Raw genomic sequence first — 16,818 nt, 5'->3', positions numbered from 1 at the left:
TAACCAAACTAAGTACCAGGCAGGTGCAGTGGAGTGGCACCTCCCAGAGCCCTACTGGGAGAATCCTTGTCTCATTAGAGTCCGTCGGAAAAGCCTCCCGTGGATTCTGCCTAAATAACCCCAAGCTCTGCCACTGCCATTGTATGTAGAGTTGAATTTGAACCTTAGAATGCCCAAGCAATTGTTCATGGACCTTTTTTTTTTTCCCTCCTTGTTCCTGCTCTTTCTTTCCCTGGGAGCCACAGGTGCTGCCCCACGAGCAGCAAGCTGTCCAGCCTGGGGATGACACCTCTGCACAGTTTCCATGGGGAACAAGAGCCCCTGTGCTGCTCCCATGGGTGGCACAGCATGAGGATGCTCAGGGCTGCAGAATGTGCTGTTCAACGAGCAGCACAAAGACACAGTCAGTGCAATTCACTCCAGGTCAGAGATGGTGCCAGGAATAGAGCACCGTGTCCTCGGTGACATCAGCGAGGTGCTGTGGTCCCTTCCATCCTCCCTTGCACCTGCCCTGTCCTTCCCCTCCTCTGCCTGCACACTGTGCTTAGATCTTGATTTTGCTCTTTTTCATCAGTTTTGGTGATGATATTGAAAGTTCCAGTCCCTGGAGGTGCTCCAAGGCAGGGTTGGACAGGGCTTGGATCAACCTGGTCTAGGGGAAGGTGTCCTTGCCCCTGGCAGGGGGCGGAATGAGATGAGCTTTAAGATCCCTCCCAACCCAAACCAGTCTGGGATTCTGTGATTCTATTAAAGGTCTCTTGCTTTGTCCTTTGGTTTCATGTGCCACTTGTTTCCCCTTGGTTGAATCCTGTTCCTGGAGGCTGGAGGCTCTAATGTGCTCTCTGTAATCCAACATTGGCATGTGCCACCTCTGCCAGTGCAAAACACAGCAGGAGCATGACGCTTGAGCATGGTCCTCGTTCTGTGTTTCCTAGTGAGGAAAACTTGCTGTGGACCCAACAGACAGCAGCAGCCTGGGCATATTCTATATTCTGGCTGACAGCTTGCTGGGAAAAGGCCTTGGCAAATTGCATTTCATTTGGGAATGTGGAAAAACAGAAAATTAAATGTGCCAGCAAAAAATGTCCTTTTTTTAAAGTCATGTTAAAATCTGTTTATTTTGGAGGTATTGGGGTAAAAAGCAGAAAAGAAGGAAAACTATGACCTGCTCCCCCCTTCTAGGCCAAGGGTGGTAGAGGTTGAGCTGCAGGACAGAGAGAGTTTTCTCAAGCCAAGGTAGTTGTGTTGGAAAACTGGGAATGTTCCCTTTGCAGTTATGATTAAAGCTTTGCTCAGGTCTGCGGGAACACCAGGCAGAAGTCGGTCTGTTAATTTTGTCACTGGGTGCAATTTATTAAAAATGGAAAGTCAGGGCACATGGTGGAGACTGTGGGAGCAGCATGAAAAATGCAGACGGTTTAAATTTGGCCCGTCCTCACGTGGAGCAGAGCTTAAAAATGGAAACTGGGGAGGGGAGCACATGAAGTGTATGGTAATTCTTCTATGGGATGAACATGACCTATTTCTGTAAGTCATCCTTGGCTGCCAGCTCTAAGAAATGAAAATGTATTTTCTGAGCAGTGAATAATTTAGCAACTCTGAAGTGATTAACATAGAGGAGAGGCTGGAGCATGGAAGGTACTGTGCTTTTGGAGCGAAATGTGCTCCTGGGCAGGACGGCAACACAAACCCTTTGCATCCTTTAAGTCCTGGGAATTCACTCAAAGGAGGCTCCTACTGAGAGAAAATCCAGGATTCAGGCTTGTCTCATCCTCAGAGCACAGGTGAACTGAAGACATAGTGTCAGACACTCGGAGGTGGCTTTGTCACGAATCAACTTTTGTTTAAATTGTGAATTGAAATGATTTAAAGAATTAACATCTTGTTTCATGGTTTCCTGTGTACAGTCAGGACCACAGGGTGAGCCAAGCTCATTATTTCTGATATAAAACCTGTATTTCTTGCACTGCAAGTTGGGGACACTCAGTGGAACTATTACCGTGGCATAAATGTGAAAAGAATCTGTCCTTGTTGTGTTAGACAGGACTGAACTGTGGTTAACGCTTTAAAATGGAACCAGAACAGCACAGCTTGGCCTGCTCCTTGCCCAGGTGATTTGTGTTTCATTGTCACAGACAGTACTAAAGCTTCTATAAAATACTAAAGCAGAGCTTTACCTGCCCCAGGGTAGCACAGAGCCCAGTGGCTCAGACACACAGAGGGGCCTGTGCCGCTGCCTTGCAGTGCTGTGCCTTCTGGAAACGTCAAACAAGGCAATTAAGTTTGGTTGGTGGAACTGCTTCCCCACAGAGCCATAAAACCTGCCATTAATTATTTCCTTCCTTGTCTTTGTAAGAGAAGCCAGCAGAGCTCCCTGCTATGTGTACCCAGGGTAAGCTGAACCTGCTGCCTGGCAGCTCCCTGTTGTAGTTTTTGTCCCTCCACCACAGGCTGCGAGATGCTGATCTTTCCCTTCTCTCTTGGGGAATCCCTCCCACATCACACTGGAGTGGCTGCCATGGGAAAAGCCAAACAGGAAAATGGCTGTTGGAGAGGCTGTCGTAAGACCAGCCTGTTCTGGTCCTTCTGGCTGTAGGACCTCTGTCGCGTGTCAGCAGGAGAAAGGCCGTGCTGGTGTCCTGGATGAGAATCCAGAGGCTCTGGCTCTCCAACAGGCCTTCAGACACGTCCTCCTTCCACTTAAATCTGGGTTTGCATAAGCTCAGCTGCCAGCCCTGCTGGCGTCCCGCTTCCAGAACTCATCCAGCACTGCTGGATGGGCTTCAATATTTCACAGTTCAGCTGCAGCTTGAGGGTGCAGGACAGGTTTCTTTTTTGGGTGGGAAGGCTGAGGAATGCTGCAGTATCCATTTTTTATGAGTCAGCAGGTCTGATGAGGACAACTGGGATGAAGGAGCAGCCTCTGCGGCAGGGATGGCTCCGCAGAGCCCCTGCCAGGAGGGGAGCACGAGGACTCGGCACCTTCCATTCCCACCCATTATGGGTGTTATGGCTGGTACCAAAATACAGAGATGTACTGGTTGTAGTTAAGGGAGGACTTCTGTGAAGGGGCTGTGGTAACATAAACCCTCTCACTTAAAAGCATTTATTGGAGTTATGTTTAAGGACATGAGCTGTTGAACTGGGGTCCCATGAGGGACACACCCTGTAAAGGGGGGAAAAAACCTTCACCAAGAGGATTTCTAAATAAATATCTTTCTTTGATTTTAAAAGACTAAACTGACAGAGGTTAGATTTAGATTTAGATATTGGGAAGAAATTCTTCCCTGTGAGAGTGGTGAGGCCCTGGCACAGGTTGCCCAGAGAAGCTGTGGCTGCTCCATCCCTGGAAGTGTCCAAGGCCAGGTTGGACAGGGCTTGGAGCAACCTGGGCTAGTGGAAGGTGTCCCTGCCCATGGCAGGAGTTGCAATGAGATGAGCTTTAAAGTGCCTTCCGAGACAGTTCTGTAATTCGATGAAACATTGAGAAGTCCTGATTTTAGAAAACAAAAATAAACAATTCGAATTGAAAATTAGGTGTTTTTCCAAGTACGGTATTTCACAATCCCCAGAAGTTTATAAGCTGCTTTCCAACACACACAGATGATCTCAGTTTGGGTGTTTAACCTGAAATTCAGATATTTCAGACGAGAAATGAAAAGTTCGTTTGGGGTCTAACATTTAATTTGATGTAACTATTTTTTCTATTTACCTTTTAAAATTAAACTGCAAAGAAGCCTTATTGTGCCAAAAAGTGCTGGCATGACTAGTTTTGAAAACATCCCAAAAGAGACACTTTTATGTGTTGTAAACAAATGAACTGGGAAAATTACTTCACTGTTCTGATCCAGCCTGCCTTGCAATCCTGGTTGGAATTAATGTGTCTAAAACTACTTAGCTTTACCAAGGTGTTTTCTGTTCACTTTGGGGGTTTTAGCAGTCCCAGCCAAGCAGTCCCTGAACGCAGTACAGCCTCAATCTTTCATGAGGCACCTAAACTCACCCATTTATCATTTCTAACATATGTTGCAGGCACATTAAGTAACATCCAGCAGCTGTTTATTGCTAACATTATGTTACTATAAACATGTGCTATAAAGGCTTTTTTTTTTTTCATAAATAAATTTTAGCTCCTTGAAATAAAACTTTCTAAGCTGTAGAAGTGGGGAAAAAGGGCAAAAACCCAAGTAAAGGCTGGCCCTGGGATTGCTGCTGTGAAGCAGAAGCTGATTTTCCTGTCAAATCAGCCTTGCCTTGTGGGTCCTCCTGTGGCAGTACCAGCACCTTGGTGTGGATCTGCCCTGGGAAACAGCCTCAGGTTTGTCAGAGCGGCACATCCAAGGAACTGCGTTCCTGTCGCTCCTGGTAGGAGCTCTAATTATCAATCCTTTCAGCCCAGATCACACGATTCTGTGATCAAACAGCTTCAGCTCTGCTTCATACTCGGGGCGCTGGAGAAGTTTGATTATTTGCCAGGGAGGTTTTATTCCAGCTGCATATGGAGTTTTCCACCCCACGTTGGTGCTGGTTCTGCCCCAGGAAGCTGCTCGTGGAACGTGTGCCCAGGTGTGCTGTGTGCTGGTGTTCGGGCAGCGGCTCCTGGAGCGTTCCTGGGGCAGGAAGGTTTGATGGTGGGCGTCCCTGTCACCTGCCAGCACAGAACCTGCTGGGGGATGGGACGCCCTGGTCTGGGAACCCTGACCCCAACTGGAGGCACGGGGCCACCTCCCACAGGTTACGTGGTAGTGTTGCTATGAGTGGGGGTGAATTTCTGTGTCACCTTTACTTTTCCAACACCACCACCACCACTCTGTAATTTGCTGGGAAGCTCTTTAATAAGCGGTACCACCATAAAATGGACCATTTACCAGGGAATTTTGCTGAGAGGCAGTGCTCTTCTGGCAATAGCAGCTGGACACGTGGGAGCACAGAGGAACAGAACTGTCTTTGGAGTTGGCCCTGGAGCATTGGTTACTCATGTTGAGTGTGTTTTGGGGGGGGCTCTGGTGACTGTTTGTGGGGCTGCCCCACAGCCAGCCCTGAAAACACGCCTCACCCCGAGCTCTGGGAGGCTGAGTGCTGTGAAAGCTGTGTGTGGGGAACAGCCCTGGCTGTATAGCAACCTGTGTGTGAGAAGCACATCCCTGTCTCCCGTGCTTTTGACCAGGACCACCAGGAACTCATTTAGTGCTCGTTAATCTGCACCACCGAGGGCTCAGCTGAGTGGTTAATGAGTGACCTGGTGGCCTCCCTGGGTTGTTGTTGCACAGTAACATGTATTTTTCTAATAGAAATAGCACTTGTGGAGCACACAGAGCACAAGGGCTGGGGTGCTGGAGTTTCCTTTTCTAGTGCCTTCTGAGCTCGCTGATGGAATTCAGATGAACACACCGTGTTCACACTCCTTTGGAAGGGCTCCTGGCCAAGATGGTATTTTTTCACTAATTAGGAATGGTTTCTGGCCAATCCAAACATTTTTGTACCCAATATATCAATAACCCACTATACCTAAACTGACTTTGCAGTTGCTTTGCATGTTGCATTTGATTCCTTGTGGAGTCAGAGGGATTCATTTTTAATTATAGAATAACTTGCCATTTTTACATGACTTTGGAGTTGTTTTCTAATAGTATGTTTGAATACGTGGTCTCAAAGGGGTTCATTTGTAGCACTGGGCTGGCATTGTACCTTTAATTTCTTTCATTATCTACCAGCATTCCCTGGATTCCTGGGTAGTTAATGCTCACTTGAGGTACCTGACAGTCATATTACACTGTATTTCCATTTTCCTCACCCATGTAATCTTCTCTGTGGATATGAATAGGTAAAACAGATCAGCCCCAGACGCTGGAGACCGAACATGCTGCTTGGGCTTTCTCCAGGGACAGAAAGGAAAGCAGTGGTTTCCTGCACCATACTGAGCCCTCTGGTTAGAGAAAATGGGATGCCTTGTGTTCTAAGAGTTTCAGGCTTGTGAAGGACTGCTGATATTACACCCCATTGCCCTTTGCTCTCTCTCTCCATCAAATATCTCTGCGCTTTCCCCTCTGTGCTTTAGCTCACCTCTAACCACAAATCCCACTTTTGATCTTCGCAGGTTCATCCTCCAGTTTGGAAGCTTTTTGTACTGAGTCCCCCCATCCTTCCTGTTGTCCTGCCCCTCTCTCCCATGCTGTTTCTGCCAGGCTCACCCTTTTTTAAGGAACATTTGGAGGTCTCCGTTTGCAGCGGTGCCACCTTTTCCCTTATGGACTCTCTGCCATCCTTCCTTTCTCTGCCCATCTCCGTTTTCAGGCCCTCCCTGTGGCTCTAAAGCTTCTCCTAATCTGTTAGGATCCTGCTGGGTTCCCTTTTGTTGTCCTTTGTCTTTCCCCACCGCTCCCCCCATGCTGCAGGGCTGCACACCTGCTCCCTCCATCTCCTCCCGGGGGCTTGCAGGGGCGGCCTCACCTTCCTGCATCAATCCATGGGTGGCGGCGGCTTTGGATCAAAGCTGGAACTCTCCTTCCTGCCAGATGAAACTCTTGGCGTTTTGTGGCAACAAGCTTGTGGTTTCTGTGGCCACAGTTTAATGTTTGTACATCGATTACTGGGGTGCTTCCTCCAAGCTCTGTTGCGGCAATACAATAGGTAGACAAATGCTATTAATTATGCCAACATACAGAAATATACTGAGAGAAAGTAGATCATGTCATGCTACACTGACACATTTGCTGTTACAAAACTCAAAAAAGTAATTTCTTAGGTCTCGAGTGTTGAAGAGAATCAGTCCTGAAGTTAAATGTCCCTGTTATTGATGAGGCTGCAAAGCGTGCACATAAAAGAGTGAAAGGCTGACTCGATCCTTAAAACATGATTTTTAGTTTGCTGGTTTCCCCAGATTTGAGGATATTGGAGACTGGGTTTACTAGCTGCATCCCACTACCTTGTGCTTCTACTCTTGGACATTAATACCAGGTCCTGATGAACTCTCACAGGGTGTCCACTGTGTATCTGAAGTTCTATGGTAGTTTTATCTTGCTAAACTTTTAGATATCCTCTAAATAAATGAAGGATAAACAGCAAAAATAATGAAAATATTCATCACTTTAAAATAGTAAAGACAAACCCCTTATTTTTTTGCGTCTCTCATTCTTCTATTTAAAGAAAGAGAAATGTACTCTTCATTCTCTTTATTTCATTGGCAAATGGAAGCTGTGCATCCAGGCTGCTTTATCCCACAGTACATCTTGTGACTACAATGAGATCTTAATTACAGAGATGTCAGTGCAGCACCTGGCACTCTGTTGTGCTGTGGGCAGGGCCGGGCTCTGTGAGGTTTGGGGAGGTCCCACGGGCACATGGAATGCTGCCATCCTGCTTGTCATGTGTTCCTGGAGCTGGAGAACAAAGCCACGCCACACTGAGCAAAGCCAGGTCATGGTATTCATCTTTATTTGTGATTCATGGGTTTGTCACTTGGTTCCAGGGAGAGCCAGGAAGAGGCACGTGTGTCTCTTGTTCTTACGTCCCAGGGTTCCGCTCTTCTGCAAAGGTGCTACATTGATAATGAGCTGCTGGAGGCGTCAATGGGAACAATTTGGGAACAATTAGTGTCATGTTCTCGTGAGGAGCTAAGGCAAAACCCTTGGGGACATCACAGAACAGCAGATGGCATTGGGCTGGGGTATGAGTGAGTGTCCTGGCACCGGGGCACCTTGCATTTGCACATTGCAGATGGATTTGGAATGGAGTGCAACAAAAGAAAAGACTACTTTCAGTTATAAGGAACCTACAGGGGTCATCTAGTCTCAGTGCCTGATGCTTCAGGGCTGCCCAAAAGCCAAACCACCCTGATAAGGTCACTGTCCAAACGCCTCCTGAACACTGACAGGACTGGGGCACAACCATGTCTCCAGGAGGCCTGTTCCAGGGTTTGGACACCCTCTCAGTAAAGACATGCTTCCTAAAGCATCCCAGGTTTTCAGGTCTCTCTTCCACTCTTGTGAGTTCCTCCAGTTAGTCCTCCAGCCAAATCCATTTCTGTACCTCCAGATTGTGGCTGTCAGACCCGTGCCATGTGAAGTCACAGCAGCGGGTAAGCAGGGCCTGTGAACAGGCAACAGCTGCCACCTCCTGCTTGCTGCCACAAAAGCCTCCACTGGCATCTGTGACTCAGGCCCGTACCAGTCACCCCCAAATCATCGGCGCTTCTGGCTGCGGGTGAGCGACAGCTTTCTCCTGTCAGCTCGGAGTGGAGCCTCTGGAGCACATGCAACTGTTCCAGGCAGGTTCAGGATTTCTATTTTGGGGATAATCACATATTCTGTAGTGATAAGTTGTCATTTTTAGAAATCCAGTGTGTTGTGCACAAAAAGCAACACGCTGCTACTATGATTTTCTTCCTCAAATGTTGAGGTTTGCTTTTTCTTTAACAGGATCATGAAATCATAGAATTGCTCACTTACATGGAGTTGTCAGATTGCTGACTGAATCCTGCAGAAAATACTGGAACTGGAAAACCAGTTAGTGCCTGTTCACTAACATCATCTGAACTTCCCATCAGCAGAACTGTGTATTAATTTATTAAAAGTGACATCTCTGCTGACAGGTTCAAGGGCCTGGTGAATATTCATATCTAGGTTTGTTTCCTGCTTGCTGACTTGAGCAGGCTTCCCAGAGCGGTTGTAGTCATGGATACATGGAAATGACACTTTGGGGTTTGTTTTCTCAGTGGCAATGCTTTTATACACAATATTCCAAACATTATAATAAAGAATTGTCAAAAGCTATCCTGGAGCGATGGCAGATCATGAGCACTTGCATGTGGTTTAATTGCCAAGGAAAGGCTGCCCTTCAAAGGAGCTCCCTGTAGCTGGGTGTCCTCTTGGAGTGCTTCTGAGAGACAGAAGGTCAATCAATGGATTTGATTGCACGTGGAAAACATTTGATCTGTTACCCCAAATGCTCCAGCCAGAAGATTTCAAACAGAATATTTACGAAGAAGCTGTAGCTGCAGTTTTGCATCGCTCACTGCAGCCCCTCTAACAGGGGTGGGAGGAAAAACCTCAGTAAACCGCTGCTTAAATAAAAAGCTCCAAGGAGAAGGAAGGTGATGAGGTGTCCCCATGGGGTTTTTCATGGAGACTCCTGGAGCAATCTGTGGGAGATCAATAGAATCATTAAGGTTGGAAAAGACCTCCAAGGTCACTGAGTCCAACCTTTGACCAATCACCACAGTGTCAACTAAGCCAAATAAACATGTACCAATTGGTGGTGCGTCTGCCCTTCAGCATTGCTGGTGGAGCAGGGTGGGAGTGTGGGGAGATAAGGAGTAGGAGCTGGCCCAGATTCTGTTTTCAATTTCATTTGGCAAAGTTTTCTGAGCTCTCCTGTAGAAAATGTCCCACGAAATCGACAATAACAATATTTTGGATATAAGCCTAGCACAAAAGGGTAATAGGAACTCCATGGGCATGCGTGGGCTCTTGATTCATCCTCAGAGATGGCAGATGTGCATTTATTTGAGATCTGGGAGTGGGACTGGTAATATTTATAGTGAATGCTTTGCTCCCACTCTTTCTGTGTGATTTTGGTCTCCACTGTTGGTCAAACACAGGGTCAGCGCTCACTGTTGACCATCTTGTGCATCATTCACACTGAAAATCCCTAAGCCCATGCCAAGCACTTCTCTTTCTCCAGAAAATGGGCGTGGAATGCTGAGGGTCCCCTGCAGGGTCGAGGTCTCATGGTGCAATTGTCAAGGGCTGACAGAGGTACCAGAGATGGTGCAGCTCAGTCCACCAGTGAGCTCCTCCATACCTTGTCTTCTTTATTTAAAATTGATACTAAATTAGATCACAGCAGTACTTTAGTATAAAAATAATTTTGTTTGCAGCAGCTGCCGATCGAGGCAGTGGTGAGGTGTTACATCTGCATGGTCCTTTCTTGTCATTGCTTCTCACCCTGGCTCTGGAAAAAAGAATGGATCTCGTCCAGACGGGCTTGCACTTCCAGGGAGTGGAAGGCCATCCCTGTCCTCTAAATGCTGCCCTTGGGCAGCACCACCACCAGCCCACCCTGGTGTTCAGCTGTGTTGAACGTGCATGGGTGTCTCAGGGCAGTCGTGAGGAGCGGAGCAGTGTCCTGAGTGGGGCAGGGGCTCGTTGTGCTCCCTGCTCTGCCACGCTCGGAGTTTGCCCATGAGCTCTGAGACCCCTCCTTTATCCACACAGGTCCAAGCTGTATTTTAACTTGTGCTAAACCACTAATATAATAACCTCATTGAACCCTCTGCCAGCTCCCTCAAGCAGGTGAAAAGAGACTTGACAAAACAACTGCTGTCCTGCAGCTTCCCCAGAGGCAGAGACTTCAAAAGCTTAGCCAGTGCTCTTAGTTGTCTCCCTGTCTTCTTTTAAATGCAAGGTCATTGCAGTAAAGCATTTACAAATTTAAATTCTTTTTTCTTTACCTTGTAGTGAACTTTGACCACTTCCAGATTCTCCGGGCGATTGGGAAGGGAAGCTTTGGCAAGGTAGGCCTGAGCGCTCGGTCTCGTGGGGTTTATCAGGTGTCTGCTGTTATGTACTTATGGGTTATTGAAACAGTAACAGGACTGAAATAGGCTATTTTTATATTTTTATGATGGCTACTCAGTCAACACAGGAAAAATGTTCAGGAAAATACCTTGTTGCTGTTTGGTGTTGCTTTATTTCTTGGTGTCTTGGTGAAACAGTTGTGTTTTAAACCACCAGCACAGTTGTGAGCATTTCACAGCAAACATTCATTACAGTTTATTTCCTGTGGGGGTGTCTGGATTGTGAGGGGGGCAGTAAATCAGGAAGGTGCTGGAAGTTGTCCTGGGTGATGGACTGAGCTGGCACACTGTGGTCAAAGGGGTTCTCTGAAGTCCTGGGCTGTTTTCCCAGACAGAAATGAGTTATGCTGAAGAGGTTTTATTGTTTATTTTTACCAAGTTTTTTTTGCCAAGCATGTGGGAAGAGGTGGGAGGTGATGATCAAAAAGCTGGATAGCTCTGGAAATCAGTTACTGGTTGGTTTCCTAGTGTTAGTCCTTCTTCATTCCCTTTTTCACTGACTCTCACTTGGTGCCTGTGTAGGTGACTTTGCTGAGTCTCTCATGGCATTTCCACCCTGAGTTTGCACTGCCAGCACAACTGTTCAGTGTGTGTGTGCACATCCTTGCATGCACACAAGGCTTCACTGTGTTCATTTTATCCTGTGTTTTACTGTGACCCAGCAGTGGTTGTGTCCCTCTGTAGCTGAGTCACCTGTGCCCAATGGACAGGAGCTGTGGGAGCATCAGCCCCAGTGATGATCCCTGAACTGCACTGAATTGGGTTGTCACCTTCTCAGGGGGTGGTTGTGTGGTGCAGGACTGTGTGGTGCAGGACTGAGGCTTCAGGCAGGGAAATGGCCTTGGAAATTGTGTGAAATGTGTGATATCAAACCTGTGGAATAGCCCAGCCCAGCTCAGGGAGTGACACAAGTGTCCCCAGACACTGGTAAAAGAAACTGAGGACAAGCTGAGCCGTCAGGGAAAGCTGTACCTGCTCATGCTTCCTGCTGGTTGCGTCATTTGGCCGGTTTCTCCCACTGTGTTTTGTTCAAAAGCTGATGTCATGAGGGTGAGAAAACCTGAACCTCTCCCTGGAGGTGACCTGCCCTGTCCTTTGCCTTCTCCCTCTGCCCGGTACAACCTGACAAGGCAGCGTCCCGCCAGGCCATGGCCTCAGGAACAGCCTGACGTGCTGTACTCGGATGGCTGGAAACTGGAGACTTTGCAAAGGCGGAAACTTCTCAGCACATCTGAGACCTGTTTGGCCAGAAGAGCCCAAATTTTTACTGCTTACTGGAAATCTCTTTTAAAATACTTAAAGTGTATGAAGTAGTGTCAGTGTTGAGTAACAGCAGCAGCACAAAATCCAGCCACAGCCTGGGTGGGTAGAGACCATCTTTTCTGAGAGTCAGGAGCGAGGACAGTGTTAGTCACAGTGCTGCCATTAGTGCTGCTCTCTAACGAAGTCATTTCGTTACAGCCTCAGCGAACTGACGAACACTGAGGTATCTATTACACTGCTCTGGCACAATCCACCCCCGTGAACTCCTGCTGGGCTTCGATGTGAGCCCGCATGGGACTTCCAGGGCTAATGAAAATGGATTGCCAGCAGTGTGTAAGTCACTGAGGGGGTGGTTTGAAATAGTCACCCGTGTTTGCAGCCGTGTCCCTTAAGCAGGGAGAGGCAAAAGCTGGCAGCAGAGCTCTGTCACATTTCTGAACTTCTATTAAATTATGGTGAATGATTAAATACCAGCTCAGATCCTTCCATGGAGCAGCACTGTGAGGATAAGGCAAAGAGCAGAGGAAAGTCTCCCCAGACACTCCTGGTGAGAATGGGAACTCTCCAGGTCTTGTGACTTCATCTCACTGTCAAAGACCAAACACTAATCTCAAAAAGAGGAACTCACTTTTTTTTTTTTTCCTGAGCTGATATGAGAAAACTCATATTTCCAAAAGTAACTTTCCAGAGAGGAAAGTTGTATTCTTTTGAGCAGAACCACTTGGAAAATTAATTCTGCTGAGAACGTGAAATGGAGAAAAAAAAAAATTCTTATCCCAGGGCAGGATAAGAAGACTTTGAAGAGAACTGCTCCCCAAGGCTGCTCCTCGTGGCTGCTCACTCCTCTGTTTATGTTGCAGAAAGGTTAAGTCTAGCACGTAGCAGTCTATCAGGCATCAGAACTGTACATACACTTTCAACAAAATGCTGAAATGATTCATCTGTCATCTTTCTGGATAATTATGTCAATATGCTGAATTTCCTCTGACACTGAGAAAAGCTTTTTGCATTTACCAAGTCATTTACAACTCGCATTTAATTACAGAAAACACAGAACTACCTACCTGGAAAGTGGTGTTTGAAATTTAGGAGTGATTTAGTTGCTTTGGTTGATTTAACCACTCTCTGCCCACGTTCAGGAAGATATTTAGGAGACTGATGTCCCATCCATCTCCAAGTGGTGGTGTAGACCCTCAGTGTGCATGAATGACCTCTGGAATCTGACACTGTGTGATCCCATGGTGACAGGACCTGGGACCAGCACCCGTGGGGGCTTTGGGCACAGCGTTTCCTTCACACTCACCTTGTGCACCCCTCAGGACAGATTGTGTGGTTGTTGGTGCAGGAACTGTAGGAAAGGAAGGAAAAAGGAAGTCAGAAATCCATTTTGAAGAGCCTGAGAGACCCTGAGCTGTGCCTCTGGTGTATCTGCAGTAAATGGTCAATTTCTGTTTGCTGGAGATGGGTTTAATCAGCTTTAAGATACCATTAATCAAATCAAGGTCATGTTCAAGTCCATGTTTACTCCAATTAGCAAGAGTGTAATATTTTCTACACATATTAGAGGTGATATGATTTGATTTTTAGTAATTTCATAGCAGCATGGTGTTCCTGCTGTAGCACAGCCTCCTTTCCAAACAGCTAGCAGTTGCTCAGGTTTCAGCTGCTCTGGTGCCATTTCCCAAGTGGCAGCAGCCAGGTCTGGGTTTCCAGGATGGGGTGCAGTTTGTGACCCTGTTTTAATGGGAAACATGCTCTCAGGTTCATTGTGCTTCACAAAAGACGTGATGAGACCCAGAAATCTCTGAAGGCATTGGTGGTGTTGCACTGTCCTGATATCTCCCTAAGTAAAAACTGGCATCTCCTGGCTTCACTCCTCATCCATTTGAACCATGAGGGAGCTGAGGGTGTTCTCTCCTGAACTCTTCCTCCTACCTGGGCTTCCCTCTCGATTCTCCAGCAGATCAGCCCCAGCCGCCTTTTCCAAGGGATAAAGAGCTGGATGGGGTTGTGGGAATTCATTATTTCCACTTCACTGCTGTGAAGAAATAAGAACACATCTGAAGTTTTTCAGCACTGATTTATATCTTTGTGTGCCTTTGGAAATAGGGGATTAAACCTGGGATGGGGATGGAATGAGCAGCAGCAGCAGCAAATGGAATTTTCTGGGGGAACCATATGCCTGGAATGGGTACCAGTGACCCATAGGGGCTGGAGGCCTGGCTTTTGGTTTTCTCTGGAGCGGGTTGGGTGTCCTCACTCCTTGTGCCCAGCTCTGCATCGACCCTCCCAAGGAAGGCTGGCTGTGCCGTGGGTTGCTTTGTGCAGGTACTTCAACTTCACGACTTTGTTGTTTTAATAATTCACACAGCCCAGAGCTGGGTATAGAAAGGCTTTAATCCATTTTCTAAAGGTCACAAATGCCCACCCAGTAGCTGCATCATAAATAAAATTCCCTTCAAGTCTATTCTCAACTGAATCCCTGTTTGACATCAACACAAGCTTGATCCATTTTCTTTTTTTTTTTTTCAACTTTATAAATGTTGAATTTTTCCCCCAAAAGAAAGTCTGGAAATTTAATCCCTTGGTATTAAACTGCCACAGATATTTTTTTGCCCTTGATTTTTCCTTTGCTGTCCTGGAGCTCACATGAGGCTGAGGGTTTGCCAGAGCTGCGGGCAGGGACTGGGGACACACGTCCCTGCTGGACATTGTCCCTGTCACTCGATCGCATGCCGTGTCAATGGGAGGCTCCAGAGGCAAGGATTCCTTGGCTTTGTCAAAGGGCAGCATGGCTGCTGGGAGGGGACAGCCAGGTGAGGGGTGTCTGTGGGTCCTGGGGTGCTGGAGAGCACCTGGTGCTGGACCATCCAGTGCTGCTCAGGCACTATCCTGCTCGGCCCCTGAGGCTGCACAGGGACATGTGAGAAAGCACAGAGCACACAGAGGGAGATCCTCCCTCTGATACTCCCAGGTAGTACCAAGTGGTTTTTGTTTTTGGATGTTACTAAGCTGAGAGTGTGTCCATCGGTAAAAGCCACAGGAGAGAGAATGGCAGAGCGTGGAAAGCTGCAGTGGCAATGGGGTCCAGCACCACCTCAGTGTCTTGGGTTGTGGGGGCAGCAGCAGGAAAATTAAAGTGGAAAGTGCCACTGAATCATCTGGAGAGACAGAGTGAGCAGTGACTTCATCTGAAAGGAGCCTGGGACGTGATCCTGCATGTCCCCACTAAGGACCTGTTTGTGGTTTCTGAAGGATCAGACTTCATAAGAGACTGATTTATCGTACAAGCTGCCCACTTTTGTTATTATTATACAGCCGGTGCCTTATTAACATTTGCATTAGAAACTGCCTGGGGTTTGTTTCAGCCCCCATCATTCCCTGTGGATGAGTCACACTGGCGTGGGATAGGAGGTGGGATGGGAGGTGGGACGGACCCTTGTGCCAGCAGCTGGGGGCCTGTGGACAGGAAAGAGGGGTGAGAGAGTGGAGGACAGAAGCATCATCCTCCACCCGAAAACCCACTGATGGTCCTGGGCCACCCCTGCAGGTCTCTGTGCAGGGGCTGGCACTGCCAGGAGCGGGACAGGTGGAGCACGGCCAGAGTGCTTGGGGCAGGTGGGGAAGAGGTGATTGGTGGCCCTGTGGTGGCTGATTTTGCCCGCGGTACACGCAGTGGTGCCTGGCTTTGCTTGTGGCACTCTGGTTGGTGTTCCTGCCATGGCTGGCTTTGCCCGTGGCACACTGGTGAGTGTTCCTGTGGTGCCTGGCTTGGCAGGGCACACCCTCAGCATCCAGAAGCTGGCTCCACTCAGTCTGGAAGCACAAGCGGCATCTGGAGCTGGACCACAAGACGGCTCCTGCCATCGGCACAGTGGGAACTCGCTGTGGCGGGGGCAGCAGCAATGTTTTCTCACATGAATTCCTGTGTGTGCATCAAGGCTCAGTATCTGTTGGCTGCTCAAGTTCTTCCTGGCTCTGACATGGGAGTTTTTTCGATATTAGATCCTACAACAAAATCCGCCCACACCATCCCCACTCCCCCTCCCTGCCTGAGCCCAAATGCGATCTCATTTCGAGGTCTTTGATTAAGGAAACCTTTTTGTGGATCAACATATGCTGCCTGTCGAGCAGCAGATGTCTCTGGATCCAACCCTGACCCTTGTGTCAGAAGGGCCAGCCTCGGGGTAGGGTATGGGGATGGAGAGGTGCAGGTGTTGGAGGAGGAGGAGTTGCAGTGGGAGCAGGAGAGGACAGAGCTGGGTCAGGTGGCCTGGATGTGAACAACCGTGCCCTAAATGCATTACTGAATTCCATAAAAGATCATCTGTCTTGAGGACAAAGAGCAGAATATTTTGGCATTGATCAGATTAATAATTGGAAATCTGATTATTGTTCTGTTAGCACTGCCCTTAGGAGAACCTCCTTTTCTGTCCCTGTCACGGGCAGGGTCTTGTTCTGCTCTTGGTGCCAGCCTGTGGCTCTCACAGGGACAACACTGAAAGTCTCACTTTTAAAGAAAAAAAAAGCGCCCTTCATTGCTAATGATAATTATAAACTTCTCAGTGGCTGAAATGTGACCAGCATTTGGATCTTGGTGTTGTTCTGACAAGCCCTCACAGCACACTCCCCCCCACCAGCTCGGTACTGGAACAGAGAGATGGGAGGTTCCAGCGTCAGATGCAGCTTCTGGCAGCAATAAAATTGAACTGTGTTGGACATCAAGGTCATCTACAGGTCCTTGGAAGCTGCAGATTGTGTTTGGGATGTTCTGTTAATGCTCATGGTTGGGCAATACAATTACAAGCCACTTAATGTCATAAATGACAAGGAACAACGTCCGCTGTTCTTATGAAATTATGAATACATCAGCATGATACAGCAAATAGAGTTTATTAAGGTAAATACTGCCTGCATTTGACCAGAGCATTATGGGGTGTACCCCTGTTGTCACTCTGGGCAGCACCATCGATCAGTGG

General features: G+C 47.8%; 1 protein-coding gene across 2 annotated transcripts in view; it reads left to right on the top strand.

Moving 5' to 3' along the window:
• Positions 1-16,818, top strand: part of STK32C (serine/threonine kinase 32C) — a 66,638-nt gene that overhangs the window by 25,362 nt on the left and 24,458 nt on the right. Inside the window, exon 2 of one of the 2 annotated variants that reach the window (XM_050337563.1) lies at positions 10,458-10,513. The exons of the other annotated variant lie outside the window; for it this stretch is intronic. Within the exon in view, the coding sequence (XP_050193520.1) occupies positions 10,458-10,513 (56 nt within the window). The remainder of the gene's footprint in view (positions 1-10,457; positions 10,514-16,818) is intronic. 2 annotated transcript variants of the gene reach the window in all.

The sequence above is a fragment of the Myiozetetes cayanensis genome, unplaced genomic scaffold (assembly GCF_022539395.1).
Source record: "Myiozetetes cayanensis isolate MyiCay16 unplaced genomic scaffold, myiCay2020 scf10, whole genome shotgun sequence".
Classification (NCBI taxonomy): domain Eukaryota; kingdom Metazoa; phylum Chordata; class Aves; order Passeriformes; family Tyrannidae; genus Myiozetetes; species Myiozetetes cayanensis.
This window is presented reverse-complemented; position numbering and strand designations above follow the sequence as displayed.